We start from the raw sequence: 18,241 nt of genomic DNA, 5'->3' as shown, positions 1-18,241 counted from the left end.
TCTCATGTGCAATATCATATATGAAACGAGACGCCAGTCCAGGTCTGATGCATGATACTGGATGCTTGGGGCTGGTGCATCCCAGAGGGATGGTACGGGGAGGGAGGAGGGAGGGGAGTTCAGGATGGGGAACACGTGTATACCTGTGGCGGATACATGTTGGTGTATGGCAAAACCAATACAATATTGTAAAGTAATTAACCTCCTATTAAAAACAAATGAATTTATATTTAAAAAAATCCAGGTTTCTTTTTAAGGACTCTAGAAATTCTATGCTAGCTATTTCCATTTTGAAGATAAGGAAACCATATATTTAAGGGGCTTTTTCTTTGATATGAGAGAGAATAACTAATGAGGTTTGAGCCTACTCTCCTTCATTGAAGAAAATTCGTCCAAGTGGAATACAGAGGGTGTTCATTTTAATTTACAAGATAGCGGTGACATGACAGCCCATGGATGCATTTGCTTAAAAAACAAACGAAAATCTCCCAAGATTCCCCTTTCTAAATAAAATGGTCAAAATTAACTTAGATTTACATATTAGAGGAAACTTAGAAGAGTTCATTTCAGTCCCATGCTATGTAGGAAAGAATTTTTACGATGGGTGGAAAGAAAATAAAATACTTGTCTAAGCCAGCACTTCATTTGTCACAGGCAAGTTTTCTGATACAATGACCAGTCTGAGACCCCGGGCCGTGGAGAGCGTGAACTGTGGGCCCTTTTCCTCTCCAGCATCTCCCCACCCAGCCCATTCTCAGGCCTGCATCGCTGGTTCTCAGAGTACCATCCCTGGACCAGTAATGTCTGAACCACTTGGGAACTCGTTCCATGTGCAAGTTATTTGGCCTACATGGAGTGAAAAAACTCTGGGGGTGGGACCTGGGCGTCTCGCTTAGCTCTGAGGGTGGGACCTGGGCGTCTCACTTAACGACTCCCCCAGCTGATTCTGCGGCGCCCGGGCTGTGAGCAGCTCTGCTCTCAGCACGGCAGCGCCTGTCTCAGGTCCAACAAGCCCAGGCCATGACTGAGGCCATGAGATGGGGGGCTTCCAGTGGGCGTGCTAGGTGGGAGGGGTCTGTGACAACAGGATCCTGCTCCGCGTGGAAAAGGTCAGCTCAGGGTCTGCGTTACCACGCCCCCCCGTCCCCCCTGGGGACAGAAACCATCCATGCCAAGAGAGTTTAATGCCGATGAAGCCAAGTCAGACAGCCTCAGCCTTTCGTTTCTGCCGTTCCTAATCCTCCTGTCCTGGGCCATTGGCAGAAAATAGTTCATGCCCCAAAGGAAAGTAGGCTCACTTAAGCCTGGGTTTCTCAGCCTTGGCACCACTGGTGTTTCTGTCATGAGGAGCTATTCTTGCGTGTGGAGTGGCATCCCTCGCCTCTACCGCCACATGCCAGTAGCCGCTTCCCTCCTGCTAAGGCGTGACAATCACAAATGTTTCCAGATGTTGCTCAGAGTCTCCCGGGGGCAAAACTGCACGGGGCTGAGAGCCACTGACTTAAACCAAACCATTTCCTTCAAAGTGGTAACAGAAGAGGGATGTGTGGGGAAGAGGAGCAGGCTTCCAGCGGCCCCCGGGGGCGACTCACGTTGTAGGAGCGGCCGTGCCTCTGTCTCCACTGCACCAGCACTATCTGGGCAACGACCAGGGCGCAGAGGAAGATCAAGATCATCTCCACGTGCATGGCCTCGTGTCCCCGGTGCATCTCGTACGTCCTCTCCTGCTGCAGGCTGCAACCGGCAAAGGAAGTCAGCTGCATAAGCCCTCAGCTCTTGGACAGTTAGCAAAACAAGAAAAGTAGGCAGGACTCATGAGAAGCAATTGGGAATTTCAAACTGGGGGTTTTCTAAGCTTTGATTACAAAGCTTTCCTAAGTTCTCAGTTCCCCCCTTTCCTCCGGGCTTGGGGGAAGGGACAGCAGGGAAGAGGAGCCTGAGTCTGTCAGTGAAACCAGTTCCTCTCTGCCCTTAGCTTGCCCACGGGCTTTTGGCCTCAGCCTTGTCCTTTCAAGGTGATCAGTGGGGACGAAAGCTCACTGGTGGGCTCTGAAGACCTGGGTTCCAACTTCCCCTCTGCCGCATCATCCCCTTGGGAAAGTCAGTTATTCTCTCTGCACCTCAGTTTCCTCATTTTCAAATCTAAAATAGTGATCTCTCTGTACCTCACAAGACAGGTGCTCTGTAACTGTATGATAATTTATTTGTATCTGTATCAACAATAGTCTTCCCTGGTGGCTCAGATGGTAAAGAATCTGCCTGCAATGTGAGAGACCCAGGTTTGATACCTGGGTTGGGAAGATCCTCTGGAGAAAGAAATGGTAACCCACTCCAGTATTCTTGTCTGGAAAATCCCATGGACAGAGGAGTCTGGCGGGCTACAGTCCATGGGGTTGCAAAGAGTCAGACACAACTGAGCAACTAACACTTTCACTTTCATATGAAGAATAATACTCACTATTAGGTTGTATCATATGAAATTGACATTTTTGAAAGAAAAAAAAGCCTCCAATCAAATATTGGCAATTTCAAGTAATTTCTAACATTCTTAAGTAAAAGGATATCTGGCAGACGGTACCTAGAGAATACTATTTGTGGGGCTACGGAAAACCTCGGAGTTGTAGAAATTATTTTCATCATAAGGAGAAAGAAGAGGCCTAAGTATTATCTTAGGCACAAACATTCAGAGGGTGACTAAACGCTTCCGTGTTTAGTTGGACTTTTAATTTTATACCGTGGTAGACAAAACCACTGAAGTAGTATGTCACCTGGTTTAACCTCCTGTAGAAGAAGTGGCCTCCAAGAAAATCTAGAGCAGAGCTGCTTGACCTGGACTGTGACCTGGAAATCACTGAGGAGCTTTTGAAAATCACAGTGTCCAGGCTGGACCCCAGATCAGTGAAGTGACCATTGCTTGGTGTTCTAGGCTGAACTGGGTTCCCTCAAAATTCATAATTCATAAGCTGAAGTGCTAAGCCCCAGGACCTCAGAATGTGACTGTGTTTGCAGAAAGGGTCTTTAAAGAGGTAATTAAGGTAAATGGGGTCATTAGGACGGGTCCTAACCAACATGACTGGTGTCCTTATGAGAAGAGGAGGTGAGGACACGGGAAGACCATCTGGATACACAGGCAGAAGCCAAGGAGAGAGGCTTCAGGAAAAACCGAAGCCTGTGGCCCCTGGGTCTTGGACTTGCAGCCTCTAGATCTGTGAGAAAATAGATTTTTGTTGTTTTAGCACCCCGTCTGGGTGATCTGCTATGGCAGCCCCAGCAAATGCATAGAGACTTCCAGGATGCGATCGAGGCATCAGTAATTTTTACAGTCCCTCTTATGATTCTAAAGTGCAGCCTAAATTGGGATCTGCTGGCCCAGAGGAAGAGAGAATGGTTCAGGAATTAGGTAAAAGTGGAATAGTATTTAATATGAACCTTGACAATTACTTTATAAATATTGGTTAGCATTAGCTTCTACCCCGAGTGAGGCACTATCAGTCACAAAATCTCTTAGTTTGCTTTTAGTTAGGGCACTGATCGGAAAGCACTCCAAGGGCACCATCCTGTGACCTTTTAAAGCCACTTAAGGGTACCTGGTTTGGGTCTCTCTCTACCAACATTTCTACAGAGCTACCTGAGCAAGGGCTCCATCCAAATCCCAGGGGTGCCCCCTGCTGGAAAATGCACAGAAATGAGCCCACAGAGCCTCCTAAATATTTCTGCGGCTGCTACTGCTGCTGCTGCTGCTAAGTCGCTGCACTCGTGTCCGACTCTGTGTGACCCCATAGACGGCAGCCCCCCAGGCTCCTCTGTCCCTGGGATTTCCCAGGCAAGAGTACTGGAGTGGGGTGCCATTTCCCTTCTCCGTTAACTTACTAACATACGTTGTTAAAGCACTGCACTGGTTGAATCTCCTGTGCTCCTAGCATTTCCATGAATAATTAATAATTTCTCAACTATTCTCGAACTTCTCAGAAATCTATCTTCTCAGATCGAATCTGAGACTGTTAGTGCTGGAAGGTACCATAGATGTGCTGAGACCCCTTCATTGATCAAATGGAGAAGCTGAAGTCCATATCAGGTAAACAATTCAATAAAATTATGTGGCTATTGGTCTCTGTATTGGAAGCTGAGCTTAGGAGCCAAGAATGATTTCTAGAAGCTCTTTAAAAAATATATTCATTCTTCTGAAGAAATGGGAAGGGAAAAAAATAGAAGGATACAAGCACTTAGTTATAGTTTTCACATTCCAGGTCCAAAATAACTATTTAACACCCTGTGTAATACATAGATAGAAGAGTGGGTTTGTCATCAGTCTAAAATAGGACTTGCATAGATATCAAAAAAATATACTTTATAACATTAGCGATTTTGTGACTATATGGTGAAAATGCATCTCAGATGGTTAACCTACGTGGAAGTACTTTGGAAAGTATAAACTATTGTAGAATGTAACAGACGTCATCTGTTTTGATGAGGAATACATTCATAATTGGTGACCATAATGCAAAAAAAGGAGAAACCGTTTTATTTCAATCGGTGCCCATAGGAGTCCAATGGCCCCAGAGTAGGTACCGTAACACAGAAGAAATAGCCTAAAAGGAAAACCAGGCGTATCTTGTGCCTAAAAGAACAAGGACATATAAGGACACACACTGAGGGACATATGCATTCGTGGAGCAGCACGGAGCCCGTTGCAGAAGGCAGATGAACCCCTGCAGTGTGGGTCTATACAATCATTGTGCATACATGGCTTTGCTAACCCACCTTCTCTCCTGGGGAATTTATAAGTAGAACGATGGCTGCATTTAATTTCTCAAACTATTACAATGGAAATCTAATTTTTAGTATATCAGCGATTAAAAAAATACAAATCACTTACTTCCACTCATCATCCTCAGAAAGCTTTGTGTGGGAGATCTGAAAAACATAAAAAGATCCATTCTCAAAATTTTCTTGTTTCCTTAGCTTCCATTTTACAGTATTACATGAGAAACTCAAACCATGAAAAATATTGATGTTCCCTAGGACTGTAATAGTTTAGAATGAAAACTCTAACAAAACACTTAATTATGGAACTAAATACACACACACACATACACCCAAACAAAACAGTAATCAGGTCACTATTAATAAATACTTGATTCTGCTCTCTAAGGTCAGGAAACCACATGAGGCTCCTCTCCTGTGGTTTTGTTTGGCAATTCAGTCCAAGTTGTAGAAGTGGCCTCCCAACAGGCAGTGCCCCCTGGCTCCTGATGTAATCTATGAACTGGAGAACCTGTGAAAACATTTGTCTTGCTGGAGTCTTAAGTGATGCCAGTGAGGACTTGGAGATGACAGTCTCCAGGTTCAAGGATTTAGAGTCAGAGCTGCCCAGCTTCTGGTTTGGAGCATTGTTGTGCCCTCCTGTTTGTCTAACTTAAACGCTGATCACGGAGAAGGGGGTAATCTGGCCCAGCCCGTGGGCTGGATGGGAGGGCATTCCCAGCAAAGTGCTTGAGACTGACCGTTCCAGCAAAGCGCTTGAGGCTGACCTACAGGGTACCCATGTGCTGCTGATCCACTACATTGGGTCATTCGAAACTTCTAAGGCTAATTTTTGGAAAGACATCATTGTATAACTTTCATGGAGAATACAGACAGCTTAACCTCTAGTCCAGTAGCATCAAAAGCTAAAATCCCCAATGATGGCAAAGAAGAAAAGGCCAATAAAGCTTTTATTACACAAATCAGACATTAAACAAGTTTTTTTTCCCCTTTGTTTTCTTGAAATCAGTTCAGTTCAGTTCAGTTGCTCAGTCCTGTCCGACTCTTACACGCCAGGCCTCCTTGTCCATCACCAACTCCCAGAGTCCTCCCAAAGTCATGTCCATTGAGTTGGTGATGCCATCCAACCGTCTCATCCTCTGTTGTCCCCTTCTCCTCCTGCCCGCAATCTTTCCCAGCATCAGGGTCTTTTCTAATGAGTCAGCTCTTCACATCAGGTGGCCAAAGTACTGGAGTTTCATCTTCAACATCAGTCCTTCCAATGAACACCCAGGACTGATCTCCTTTAGGATGGACTGGTTGGATCCCCTTGTAGTCCAAGGGAATCTCAAGAGTCTTCTCCAACACCACAATTCAAAAGCATCAATTTTTCTGCGCTCAGCTTTCTTTATAGTCCAGCTCTCACATCCATACATGTCGCTCCATTGTGTCCGACTCCTTGCGACCCCATGGACTGCAGCACACCAGGCTTCCCTGTCCATCGCCAGCTCCCGGAGCCTACTCAAACTCATGCCCATGGTGTCTTGAGACAGCAGAATCAATTCCTCTGTGTGTGTGTGTGTGTGTGTGTGTGTGTGTGTGTGTGTGAAGCAATTCTGACAAATGGAAAGAAACAACACTATCCATAGTTCAGGCTAGGAGTCCTCTGACTCAGTTTCCATAAGACATGTGTGCCTTGGTCAGAGACTGGAGCGGTTCTTTACAAGGGGGATGAAAGCTAAGGGAGACACAGCTTAGCTGAGGTTTAGGCAGGTTCAGGACTTGCTGGGTGATGGTGGAGAGGAGGTGGGTGGGGCAGCAACTGCTGCCTGCGGCTTCCCTGGGGCTCTCTGCCGCTGGCTGATCCTACCAGGCGGTCCCTGATATCCAAATGAAGGTAAGGCTGCCTTCTAGTGGCAGCCCTCAGGGAAGAGCAGGGCCAAGTCCCCTCCTTAGTGGGATATGGCCGACTTGACTGGCTTCTGCTTTGGGAATGAGACTTGTAGCCACACAGACGCATCCAGTACCAAACACTGAGCTGACTGGAGCTCCGGGTAACCCAGGCGCATCACCGACCTGCACTTGTCTCCATTTCCTTCTCAGAGGCTGGAGACTGACGTAAAAACTGCTCTTATCTACTTCACTGCAATACTGTGAATATAAATAAGACACTAGAGGAGAGTTTTCCAAGAAGGTGCTTCATCCAAGGGCCAGTCATCTCAGTAAAAGTTGCAACCATGACTTCATGGGTCCCCTTTTTGCTGTTCAAGATCTTTGGCTTCACAGTGCTTTTTGTTCAAATTAGCTTAAAACAGGGCACTGGGTTTTTAGTTGAGAAGATACCCTTCCTTTGACTTTTACAGGTAATGTAGCTTTGGGTATAAATGTGTAACTACCCACCAGATTCCAAGTCTTGTTTCTTTTTTTTTTTTAATTGAAGTATAGTTGATTTACCATATTATATTAGTTTCAGGTATACAGCATAGTGATTCAGTATTTTACAGATGATCCTCCATAAAAGTTATTACAAGATAATAGCTGTAATTCCCTGTGCTATACAACATGTCCTTGTTGCTTATCTATTTCATACATAGCAGTTTCTCTCTCTTAATCCACACCCCACATCCCTACAGCCACCAGTATGTTTCCTGTATCTGTGAGTCTGGTTCTGAAGTCATTTTAAATGACGAGGAAAGCTTAGGGAGTGGAAATTGCAGCTGAAACGATTTCTGCTAAATACAATAAAGAACTTCCTTAGCTCAAGTGATATTGAAACAATATTCTTATTCTTAGGGAAAAAGCAAACTACGATGGTGGTACAATTAGAGACATCTCTTTCCTAGTAATGGTTTCCTATAGTACAATTTTTTTTTCCCCTAGCATGGAATCTATTTTTTGAAAGTTTTTTTTTGTGGTATGTTATTATGTAAGCCCATCCAGGGGCTTAAGAGGACTTATTTTGGAAACTGAAATGACACTAAAATTCATCTGAAGGATAAGCATAAGGATATCCAGGAAAATCAGAAGCTGAGTGAAGACTAGGGGTGTGGTCTGTCAGCCACTGAAACCCACAGTACAGCCACAGAAATTACCTGACGGCCTGCGGGCCCAGGAACAGGAAGACAGTGAGTGGGCAGAAGAAGAGCCCAGGAACAGACCTAGCCGCAGATGATGAGCGAGCTACTTCAGAGCAGTGAGAAAGAAACGGATTGTTCAGTAAATGGTGCTGAGACATGGAACTCTACTCAGGGTTATGTGCCAGCCTGGATGGGAGGGGGCTGGGGGGAGAGTGACATACATATGTATGGCTGAACTCCTTCCCTGTTCACCTGAAATTACCACACCATTGTTAATTGGCTCTACCCCAATACAAAATAATGGGAAAAAAAAAATGGTGCTGAGACCATTAGCTAGTCCTTTGAGAAAAATGTAAAGTTGGATCCATACCCAGCTTCAAAATAGATTCCAAAAGGATCAAATATTTAAATGAGAAAGGAAAACCTGAAAAGTGCTAGAAGAAATACAGGTAAGCACTTTAATAAAACCTCAGTGAAGAAGGCATTTCTAAGTATGACATGGAACTCAGAAACTGTAAAAAATCGATGAATTTTGAGGACAAAAAACAGATTAAAATCACCTGTATTTGAAAGATAAACTGGAGAAAATATAACATATGTGAAGGCAAGAAGTGGCTAAACTGAATAGAAAAAGAGCTTTTACAATTTAATCCAAAAGAGATAAAGCATTTGTAAAGGGCAAAGCACATGAACAAGACATTCATAAAAGAGGAAATACAAATGGCTCATTTATGCAAAGATGGTTCAACCCACTAGTGATAACTCTAGAAAAGCCTTCCCGAAAGCAAACGTTCTATGCTGAAGACCCTCGGGAGGGCTGAGGGGTGGAGGGAGCCTAGCCCTTCTAGAAGTGTGGCTGCAGCTGCGTTGAAAATAGAAGGTTCAGTCAGTGTGAGACTTAGTGTCATTCTCCACCCCACCCCAGCCTGGGGGGATTCGATGGGGCTCAGAGACCCAAGCTCTGGCAGGGAGGGCAGAAGCATTTAAAGTCCTCGTCTGGAGGGGAGATTCCAGCCTGGTCTTCCATCAGGCCCCATGGGCACTGCTCTGCTCTAGAAGCCTCCCCTCTACCCCCATGCATCTCAAATTTGGAAACACAGAGGATTTTTTCCCTCTTTTCTAACTCAAGAATGTCTTTTGAGGGAATTCCCTGGTGGCCCAGTGGTTAGGACTCTGTGCTTTCAGTTTGGAGGGTGCCGGTTCAATCCCTGGTTGGGGAACTAAGGTCCTGAAAAAGAAAGAGGGCCAAAAAAAGAGGAAGTATTTTGAAAGCTTGAGTAAAAATTGACTGAAGATGGCTGGTATAGGGCTGATGTTCTCAGGTGGACTGGAGAAGAAGGGGAGAAATAAAGGACAGTCCAAGCCCCGGAAAATCCAAGATAGAGATTTTTTTTTTCTTTTTAAATTTAAATTTATTCATTTTAATTGGAGGCTAATTACTTTACAATATTGTATTGGTTTTGCCGAGATAGAGATTTTAATTTGCACCCTCCTCTCCACCCCAGGCCATCCAAAGCTGGTGTCTCAGTGGACCAGGCCCCCATCATAACCACACTGCCTCTCTCCCTCCATCCAGTGGGTAGTTTGGAAGCAGATATGAACTGCCTGGAAATCCTGAGTCTGAGAAGTGAGGAGGTGAGCTGTGCAGTGGGTTGCTTCCTATCAAGAGTCCTTGAGGCATCTGATGGGACCAGTCCTAGCATTGGTTTCTGTTCTGCAGGGGGATGAACCTGTCCCTCCCTACCCAACCCCCAAATATATGGCCTATTTCTGACCTCTGGTCCCTACGACTGTGATCTCATCTGGAAAAAGAAAGAATCTTTATAGGTGTGATTAAGTTAAGGATTTGGGGATGGGATCATCCAGGATTTAGGGTGGGCCCTGAACCCTGGAGTCGATATAAGAGAAAGTCGAAGGGCCATCTGACACCTGGAGACACACAGGCGTGGAGAAGGAAGCCATGCTGAGACGGAGGCAGTGACTGGAGAGAAGCGGCTACAAGCCCAAGACACCTGGAGTCCCCTGAAGTTGCAAGAGGCAAGGAAGGTTCACCCTAGAGTCTCTGAAGGAACCATAGCCCTGCCTACACACAGGTTTTAGACTCCCGGCTCCCAGAACTGTGAAAGAGTAAGGTTCTATTTTTCTTTTTTTTGGTAAAGATTGATTGCTTTAATTTTGGCCGTGCTTAGTGCTCACTGCTGAGCGTGAGCCTCCTGTGCTCGTGGTGAGCAGGGGCTGCTCTTCCTGCTGCGCACGGGTGTCTCATCACACTGGCTTCTCGGAGCACGGGCTCTAGGCATCCTGGTTTCAGCAGTTGTGGCTAGAAGGCTGAGTTGCTCCTTGGCACGCAGAATCTTCCCAGATCGGGGATGGAACCCGTGTCCCCTGCATTGGCAGGCGGATTCTCAGCCACTAGACTGCCAGGGAAGCCCTATTTTTTTCTATTTCTATTTTTTCCCTTTCTATCAATATTTTTAAAGTTTTCTCTATTTAAAAATATTACTTTTTATTGGACTATAGTTGATTTACAATGTGTTAGTTTCAGGTGTAAGCAAAGCGAATCAGTTATACATATACATCTTCTTTTGTAGATTATTTTTTTAAGATTCATTCTTTTTTAGATTCTTTTATCATATAGGTTATCCCAGAATGTGGGTTTTCCTGGTGGCCCAGATGGTAAAGAATCTGCCTGCAATGCAGGAGACCTGGTTCGATCTCTGGGCTGGGAAGATCTCTTGGAGAAGAAAACAGCAACCCACTCCAGTATTCTTGCCTGGAGAGTCCCATGGAAAGAGGAGCCTAGAGGGCTACAATCCATGGGGTTGCAGAGTCAGACACGACTGAGTGACTAACATTTCATTTTCATTTTTTTTTTTTCAGAATGTGGACTTCCCTATGCTATACAGTAGGTCCTTATTAGTTATTGATTTTGCATATAGCGCTGTGTATATGTCAATCCCAATCTGCCAATTTATCCCTTCAGTAAACTCTTGTTACGGCAGCTCCAGGAAATGGATACCTGCACATCCAGCCCCAGCAGGTAGCCACTACACTCGGGTGAGCAAACCGCCTGTGGGCGGGGAGGGTGTGCCTCCTGTAAGCCAGGGAGGCAGCAGAGGTCCTGGTGGACCTGCAGGCAGGCCTGTGAGAGCAGCTTGGCTTATAATCTTTAGACACAAGGCATGTGGGCCTTTACCTGTACTCTTGCTCTAGGCCTGCCACCTAGCTGGGGATGCTGGCTGCCAGGCAGCATGTGGAAGAGGATTTCTCTGCGATACTGTCCAGGCCAAGAGAAAAGACTTACAGATACGGACCGGCATCATCCTTCCTATGAAAAGGCCCAGCTAGGTCCTCCTCCAGTGCAGCCTACCCTTCCACAAGCTCTCCCTGCTTAAAGAGCTTCCAAACAGTGTTTTACTCTCTCCCCTTTAACACAGGCAGACAGCCAAAGATGACCAAGTGCTGGAGACAGGAGAGGGCTCTGCACCCATGAGGACAAGGACCCTAGGCTTTAGAAATGGAAACAGACAAAAATCTTAGAAAAGAAAAATTTGAGAGCTGAAAATAAAAAATCTAATGGAAATGTTGAAGATAAATAATGAAACTCCCTCAGAAAGAATGAAAAAAAAAAAAAACCAAAAGAAGTGGAAAAGAAGAAAGAAAATATAAGAAAATTAGAGAATCTGTCCAGGAAATCTCATATCCAAAAAGAGGATTTCCAGAATTAGAGAGCAGAGATGGCTAAAGTCAAGAAATTAACAGAAATTATACAGGAAAATTCCCACGGCTTGAAAGACACCTGTTTCGAAGGAAAGGACTCACCAGGTGCCCAGCAGAGCTGATGAAAAAAGAGCCACATCAAATTACATCAGTAGGAAGTCTGAACATTGTGGTTCAAAAGGAAGAGCCTATACACAGAGAAGACACGGGTCAAACGCAAAGGCTCCAAACCCAGGAGTTATAAGAGAGATCCGCTGACATGTTCCAGCATGTTGAGAAGAGCCTGGCAAGGGAGTTTGGGGGTGAGTCCAAGTCTGGCAGTGAGCTTGGTGAGGAATGGGTGAATGGTGCGCAGAAAATGAAGGAACCAGAACTGAAGGGAGTGCAGAGTAGTTCAGAGTGTACATGGAGTGACCCGCTGGGAGTGACGAGGATTTGCTTAGAGCCCCTGACATAGACAGTGAGTGAAGACTTAGCCAACATGTGATGCAACGAACGTGAGAGGCTGGAAGAAAGCAAGTCATGGGCATGGGGTGGGGTGAGAGTGGACAGGTTGGTGGGAGAGAGTGTAGTTCTTATCCTCCATAGCAGGGACTCGACCCAACAGCACTAGTGACTGAAAATCAAGAAGTGTTGTATGACCGCATTGTTGAAAATATGGAGCATAGACCAGAAAAAATGACTGAAAAAGTTGAAAATCATTGCCTCTGGGGAGTGGAAATCAGAAATGGGGAAGGGTGAGTGGAGTGGAGCTGCTGGTTTTGTGTTTTAAGTCTACAGAATTCTACAGAATTATTTGACTCTTTAAATTCTGGATGTACAAAACATTGATAATAATGATAAAGCCTACTGACCATTTAGAAATGGTCACCCCCTGGCCACCACTGTTAATGTCCCTCCTGAGGTCCCATGTCCCTTTTCAGCCTCACTCCCTCCATTGCCTCAGCACACTCTCTGTGCCATCCAAGCAGAACTTTCTGTCCCCCAGTGCTTTTCCTGCACCCCCAGCCTCCCTTCTGGGCTGCCCGGGGCCCACCTCCTGCAGGGCGCCCTGCAGGACAGGCCCCTCCACTGGAGGAAGTTGAGACACTGGACATCTTGAGGGACATGCAGTTTCCTTAGAGCCTCTTCATTTTGGAAACTCCCAAATGCATACCTAGCTCTTTCCCTTAACTTTCCCCCTTCTTTAAGACAAGCCTTCTGAATTTCTACCAGGGTCACAGAAAAGGGCTCCCTCTGCCCTTTTCCCATGCTCACCACTCCCCAACAATTTTCTTCACCTCCAAAAAGGTGGTACTGCTGCTCCCTCCATCCAGAATTTCTAGCCTCCCTAGTCATCACAAGGTCAGCTCGTACCCACTCTCCAAGGCCAAGCTCAATGCCATGCCCCTCACTAGCCTTGCCCATCTCCACTGCCAATTGCAATCCCTTGCTTCTTAGAAATCTTACAAAGCTTCACTTGCACCTGTTTTGGGGACAGTAATTTTTTCCTACTCTCAGTGAGTTCTTTTTGTCCTCCTTTTACTGCTCTTCCAGAAGGTGAACTCCCAGAGGAAAGGCCCACCTCTAATTGCACGGTTACTCCCTCCCCTATCCCAGTCCCCAGTACCTGGTCATGGCCTAAGAACTGTCAGATGAATGAAAAATAAATGGACAGGGTTTGAAACCACCACCAGGAGAAGGAAGATTGTGACAGCCCAGTGATTCTCAGAGCTCAAGCAGCAGCACCCCCTGGGAACTGGTTAGATTGCAAATGATCAGGGTCTACCCCAGAAGTGAGGCTTGGAGACCCTGGAGGTAGAAATCTACATCTGTGGGCACAGCCCTCCAGGTGGCTGTGCCCCAGCCTCCTGAGTGAGAACCACAGAGTCAGCCTGATGTACCCCCAGCATCTCTCAGCCGTCTGCCTCAAGGCCCCGGCCTTCACCCGGGCCCTGGGGGCTTCTGCCAGGGAGCGGGGAGCAGGTGGGCGGCCAGTGCGCAGGGCGGGGGGCGGACAGGGCCGAGCAGGGTAAGGTTCACCCCGGAAAAGACAGAGTGGGTTGGGGGGAGGGAAAGGAAGGAGCGGGGGAGGACGAGAGGGGGAAAGGAGGGGAAAGAGAAGGGGAAGGGGAGAGGAAGAGGAGAGACAGAGGGAGACGGAGAGGAGCTCTGCCTCCCGGAGTGGGGAGGAGTGAGGACAAGCCACAGCATCTTCCAGAAGGTCATTCGCCCCTCCATCCCGGCGGCCCGGTGCGCGCGCGGGAGGGGGCCTTGGAAACCGACCTGTGCAGCGGGCAGTGCCTGCTCGGGCCTCGGGACCGCGACCCGGCGACCCCGCCCGCGCCCGTACCTGCTCGTGCCGCGGGGGCCCCTCGAGGCCCGGGGCCGCTCTCGCGGCCATGCCGCCGGCGCTCAGGGCCCGCTGCCCGGGGCTCCGCGTCCGCGGGTCCCCGCCGCCCCGCCCCGGGCCGTGCGGGCCAGATCGCCGCGCGGGACCCTCCTGCGGGGCAGGGGCGCCCATGCGGGTCAGCGTCGCCGCCGAGGGGGCCCTCCGGGGCTCGGGGCCCTCTGCAGGGAAGCCATTCCGCCGGCCACTGCGGCCGGGAAGCCCGTGCGCTTCCCCGCACCCCGCGCCCCATCAGCCATGCGCGGGGCTGGACCCAGCGGCTGTTACCGGGAGACCAGGCGGGAGGAGATGGGAGTCTGAGAGTGAGGAACGGGCGTGAGAGACGGGCGAGGAGGAGAGGGGGCCCTTGCGTTCTCTTCCGTTCTCTCCCTCAGCGGAAGACAAGAGGTCAGGCGCCGGTCCCCATGTGGGGACGCCGACCCTGCGCGGCCGCCCAGTGCTGAGCCTTTCCCCGGCCGGGCCGCTTCTTGCTCGGTTCTCTGCAGCCTCAGTCATGGGGACAGCTCCTGGGCGGAGCCCCATCGGCCCCTCCAGTCTCTCCGAAGGAAAAGACTTCCCTGTGGGAGAAGTACACCCGCTTAGCCCCATGCTGCTGCAGGCCCCGGGCCTTCCCCTGAGGGAGCACCCTCCTTGTCTTTGTCCCCTTCACCTTCTAAGAGACCCTCCTTTCCCCTCAGCGTGAGACCTCGCAGCCTGGACTTACACAGAGACAGCTGGAGTACTTCCACAAGCCTTTAGGAACACGTGGGTGTCCATTCAGGGCACTCGACAAAGAGAGGACGCCGAGGGGATAGTGTGGCTTACAAAATGTGACTTAATTCCAGCTGGTGGCTCCCGTTTTTTGTGATGGCATGTACAAGGAGCTACCAGGGACCCTGACCACAAGATATGGACCCGTCCTGGCCACTGGGGACCTACAGCCTGCAGGGGGGAGAGACAAAGATGCAGTACAATTTACCAGGAGAAGTGCGTCAGCGTTCCAGCCTTGGTGCCTCAGAACTCTGGAGGGGTTGTTAAAACTCTGTGGCAGGGCTGGACCCTTTTCTGGTGGGTCTGGGCTGGGGCCTAAGAATCTTCCTTCTTCACAAGTTTCTTGTGGTGGCTGCCCAACACCTGCAGGCTGCTTTGTAGTGTGATCAGGGTGATGCAAAGGCCTGGAGGCTGGAGAAAACTTTGTGAACTGGAGAATCTGAAATAAAAGTAACAGCTGACATGGGCGTAAGGCTTACTAGGTACCAGGCCCTCTTCCGAGGACTTTACTGTGTTCAATCCTCACAACCACCACCTGAGGGAGGCAATACTATCTGCAAATGGATAAAACAACCTCTAAAATGATAGGTGAGAACACTCACACACAGAGAGGGGCAGGTGCTTGCTCAGCTTTCAAAGCTGGCAGGCAGTGTGGAGGGGAGTTGAACCCAGAGAAGCCATGACTCCATGGCTTGGGCCCATAACCACTCAGGGAAGGTCCTGGGGGAGCAGACCAAAGTCTCTGTAATTCCTGTTAAACGGTTTGAACTGTAGCCTAAGGAGCATGGGAAACCATTTCAGAGGAGTAAGAACATGACATTTCTAGATCAGCCTTTTGGCTTCGAGCCTGCGGAAGGGAGCTTAGCTAGGACCCATTGCAGGACAAGCCGGGAGCCTGTTGCTGAAGTTCTAGCTAGAGGTGGCATATGGGAGTCTGTGCAGGGCCTGGGTGAGGGGAGATAGAGGCCTGTGGATAGAGCTGAATGACTTAGGCGATCAGTTCTCTAGGGCTTAAGTGATCTTCAAGGACGGTGCCCAGGCGAGCGGTTTGAGCAGCAGGGTACTTGGGGAGACAGGGCTGCCATCTCTGACAGTGGAAACGTGGAGAGTGCAGCAGGTTTGGGGGAGCAAAGATAATGAGCTCATTTGCACGTGTTCTCTCCCTACCTGGCTCCTGGCCTCTCTTCAAGTGGCAAAGGCCACTTTTTCTCTCTAGCCCAGCAGGTCCTCAAATTCTAGATTCTTCTAAGTCTGCTCCCCTCTCACCTCCAAAAAAGACCAGAATTTCCTGTCCCTATAGAATTCTGGCCCATTATCATAAGTCCTGTCTCTCTGCTGTGAGACTCTCTTCCCTGGTTGATTGACACCAGAAATACCCACCTATTTCACTGGTGACACAGGTAAACACAAAGGCAGTCATCTTCTTTCTGGCTTCAGCTCCACCATCACAAAGTCTTGTTGCTCGCCCTCTGGTAGGTAGTGGTCGGTTGGCCACAGAAGAATAGGTTCTTCTGTCATTGGGGCCTCCTGGTGGCTCAGAGAGTAAAGAATCTGCCTGCAATGCAGGAGGCCTGGGTTTGATCCCTGGGTGGGGAAGATGCCTTGGAGAAGGAACGGCTACCCACTCCAGTACTCTTGCCTGGAAAATCCCATGGACGGAGGAGCCTGGCAGGCTACAGTCCACGGGGTCGCAAAGAGTTGGACACGACTGAGCGACTAACACCTTGGCTCTTCTTCATTCTCCCGTCGTACTGGGTTCCCTCTGTGGCCAAATTCCTGGTGGCCAGGACCAATCTCTTATTTCTCAATCAGTTAACCACTCTGGAGGAGTTCACCTGATCGAATTATGTAATTTGCAACTTTGTTTCCCAGATCAAATGGTTGGCAGCTGACTCTGTCATCACTGAGGAAAAGAGGATGATCTGTTGTTCAGCTGTAATCTCTCCAGCATGTTAGCCCTAGTCGGCCATTGCCTGTCATCTTCTGGTCTAGGATGCGGCTGCTGCTGCTGCTGAGTCGCTTCAGTCATGTCCGACTCTGTGCAACCCCATAGACGGCAGCCCACCGGGCTCCCCCATCCTTGGGATTCTCCAGGCAAGCATACTGGAGTGGGTTGCCATTTCCTTCTCCAATGCATGAAAGTGAAAAGTCAAAGTGAAGTTGCTCAGTCGTGTGTGACTCATAGCGACCCCATGGACTGCAGCCCACCAGGCTCCTCCGTCCGTGGGATTTTCCAGGCAAGAGTACTGGAGTGGGGTGCCTTTGTGTAATGATGTAGAAGAAGTGAGCTAATATCATAAAGGTGATTGAAAAACAAAGTGGAGTCAAGACTAGCTAAACAAATATGGTATATGGTATAGAAAGAGACAAACAGACCCATGGAACAGAGTAGAAAAACTCCAAGTCGACGCACGCACTGGAATGATGAATCAGCAGGGAAAGGATAGACTAGTTAGTAATTAGCTTATCCATCTGAGAAGAAGTGACCACATATCAAGACAAAGCAGATAGTTTAAAAAGCAAAACTTTAAGATGATTTCAGAAATTATCTTTGTCACCTCAGTGTAGTAAAGATATATTAAAACTAGACTCAAAGGAACAAACCATAAAGGAAAAAATTCACAAATTAGCCTATGCTAAAATGTAAGATTTCCACATGTGTATTTATCTAGCTGCTAAAGATTAGTGCACAGAACAACACTGTTAGAAATAAATTTTTAAAAATATCTTAATCAATAGAAAATGGTCACAGGATGAAAACCAATTGGAAGAGATAAAGTTATGAGATGTTTCTGTAATTTAAAGAAAATTATCGCATTTATGTATATGAGCTAAACTAGAGTATGGTTCACAGGAATGCCTTGTATAGGTTAAATTACCAAATGCAATGTGTGTCCCTCCAGCTTTTTACCGGCTCTGTGTGTGTGTGGTCAGTCCTGTCTGACTCTTTGTGAACCCATAGACTGTGTTTCCCCAGGCCGTTCTTCCGTGGAATTTTCCAGGCACGATTACTGGAGTGGGTTGTCATTTCCTCCTCCCGGGGGTCTTCCCCACCCAGGGGTGGAAACTGCATTTCCTGGGTCTCCTGCATTGGCAGGCGGATTCTTTACCACTGAGCCACGGAAGTCCTCCACCCACTCTGTGTGCGGGCAGTCGTGTCTAACTCTTTTCGACCCCATAGGCTGTAGCCCACCAGGCTCCTCCGTCCATAGTATTTTTCACTGACCAACTGTTCATTTTCCCCCTTTCTCAACTGAGACCAACCAAACTGCCTTAGGCTGATGGTGCCACCTAGTGGTATGATCTTAAAAAAAGACCTCTAGTTGCTTTATAAATGACCTTTTTCAAGTAAGTTTCTTTTCCCCCTGCGCTCCTTTCCTCTTTCTCACATTGTTGTAGCCACACATTCTGGGAAACAAACTCACTCAGAAGGACAGTGCAGATAGCAGAGTGCAGTTTATTACACCGGCGGGCCCAAGACAGAGTCTCCTCTTAGCCAAGGACCCTGACCAGTTTTTCTGAAAACCTTAAATACCCTAAGTGTATGTGCCAAACCCACCTT

The 18,241-nt window shown here is 48.0% G+C and overlaps 1 protein-coding gene across 4 annotated transcripts in view; it reads right to left on the bottom strand.

Moving 5' to 3' along the window:
* RNF175 (ring finger protein 175) overlaps positions 1-14,418 on the bottom strand; it is a 65,273-nt gene extending 50,855 nt beyond the window's left edge. For 2 of the 4 annotated variants that reach the window (XR_011249758.1, XM_069556650.1), the window contains exons 1-3: positions 13,873-14,127; positions 4,877-4,914; positions 1,593-1,734 (exon numbers count right to left, since the gene is read on the bottom strand). Coding sequence is in view for 3 of the 4 variants with exons in the window: in XM_069556650.1 (XP_069412751.1) it covers positions 1,593-1,734; positions 4,877-4,914; positions 13,873-14,043 (351 nt within the window). In the remaining variant the exon portion in view is untranslated. Of the gene's footprint in view, positions 1-1,592; positions 1,735-4,876; positions 4,915-13,872; positions 14,169-14,196 lie in introns of those variants that run through there. The other 2 variants (XM_069556651.1, XM_069556649.1) reach the window with 2 other exon arrangements.
* Positions 14,419-18,241: the final 3,823 nt, after the last annotated feature.

Source organism: Ovis canadensis, chromosome 17 (assembly GCF_042477335.2).
Source record: "Ovis canadensis isolate MfBH-ARS-UI-01 breed Bighorn chromosome 17, ARS-UI_OviCan_v2, whole genome shotgun sequence".
In the NCBI taxonomy this organism is placed as follows: Eukaryota; Metazoa; Chordata; class Mammalia; order Artiodactyla; family Bovidae; genus Ovis; species Ovis canadensis.
The sequence above is the reverse complement of the archived record's forward strand: the minus strand, read 5'-3'. Positions and strand labels throughout refer to the sequence as shown.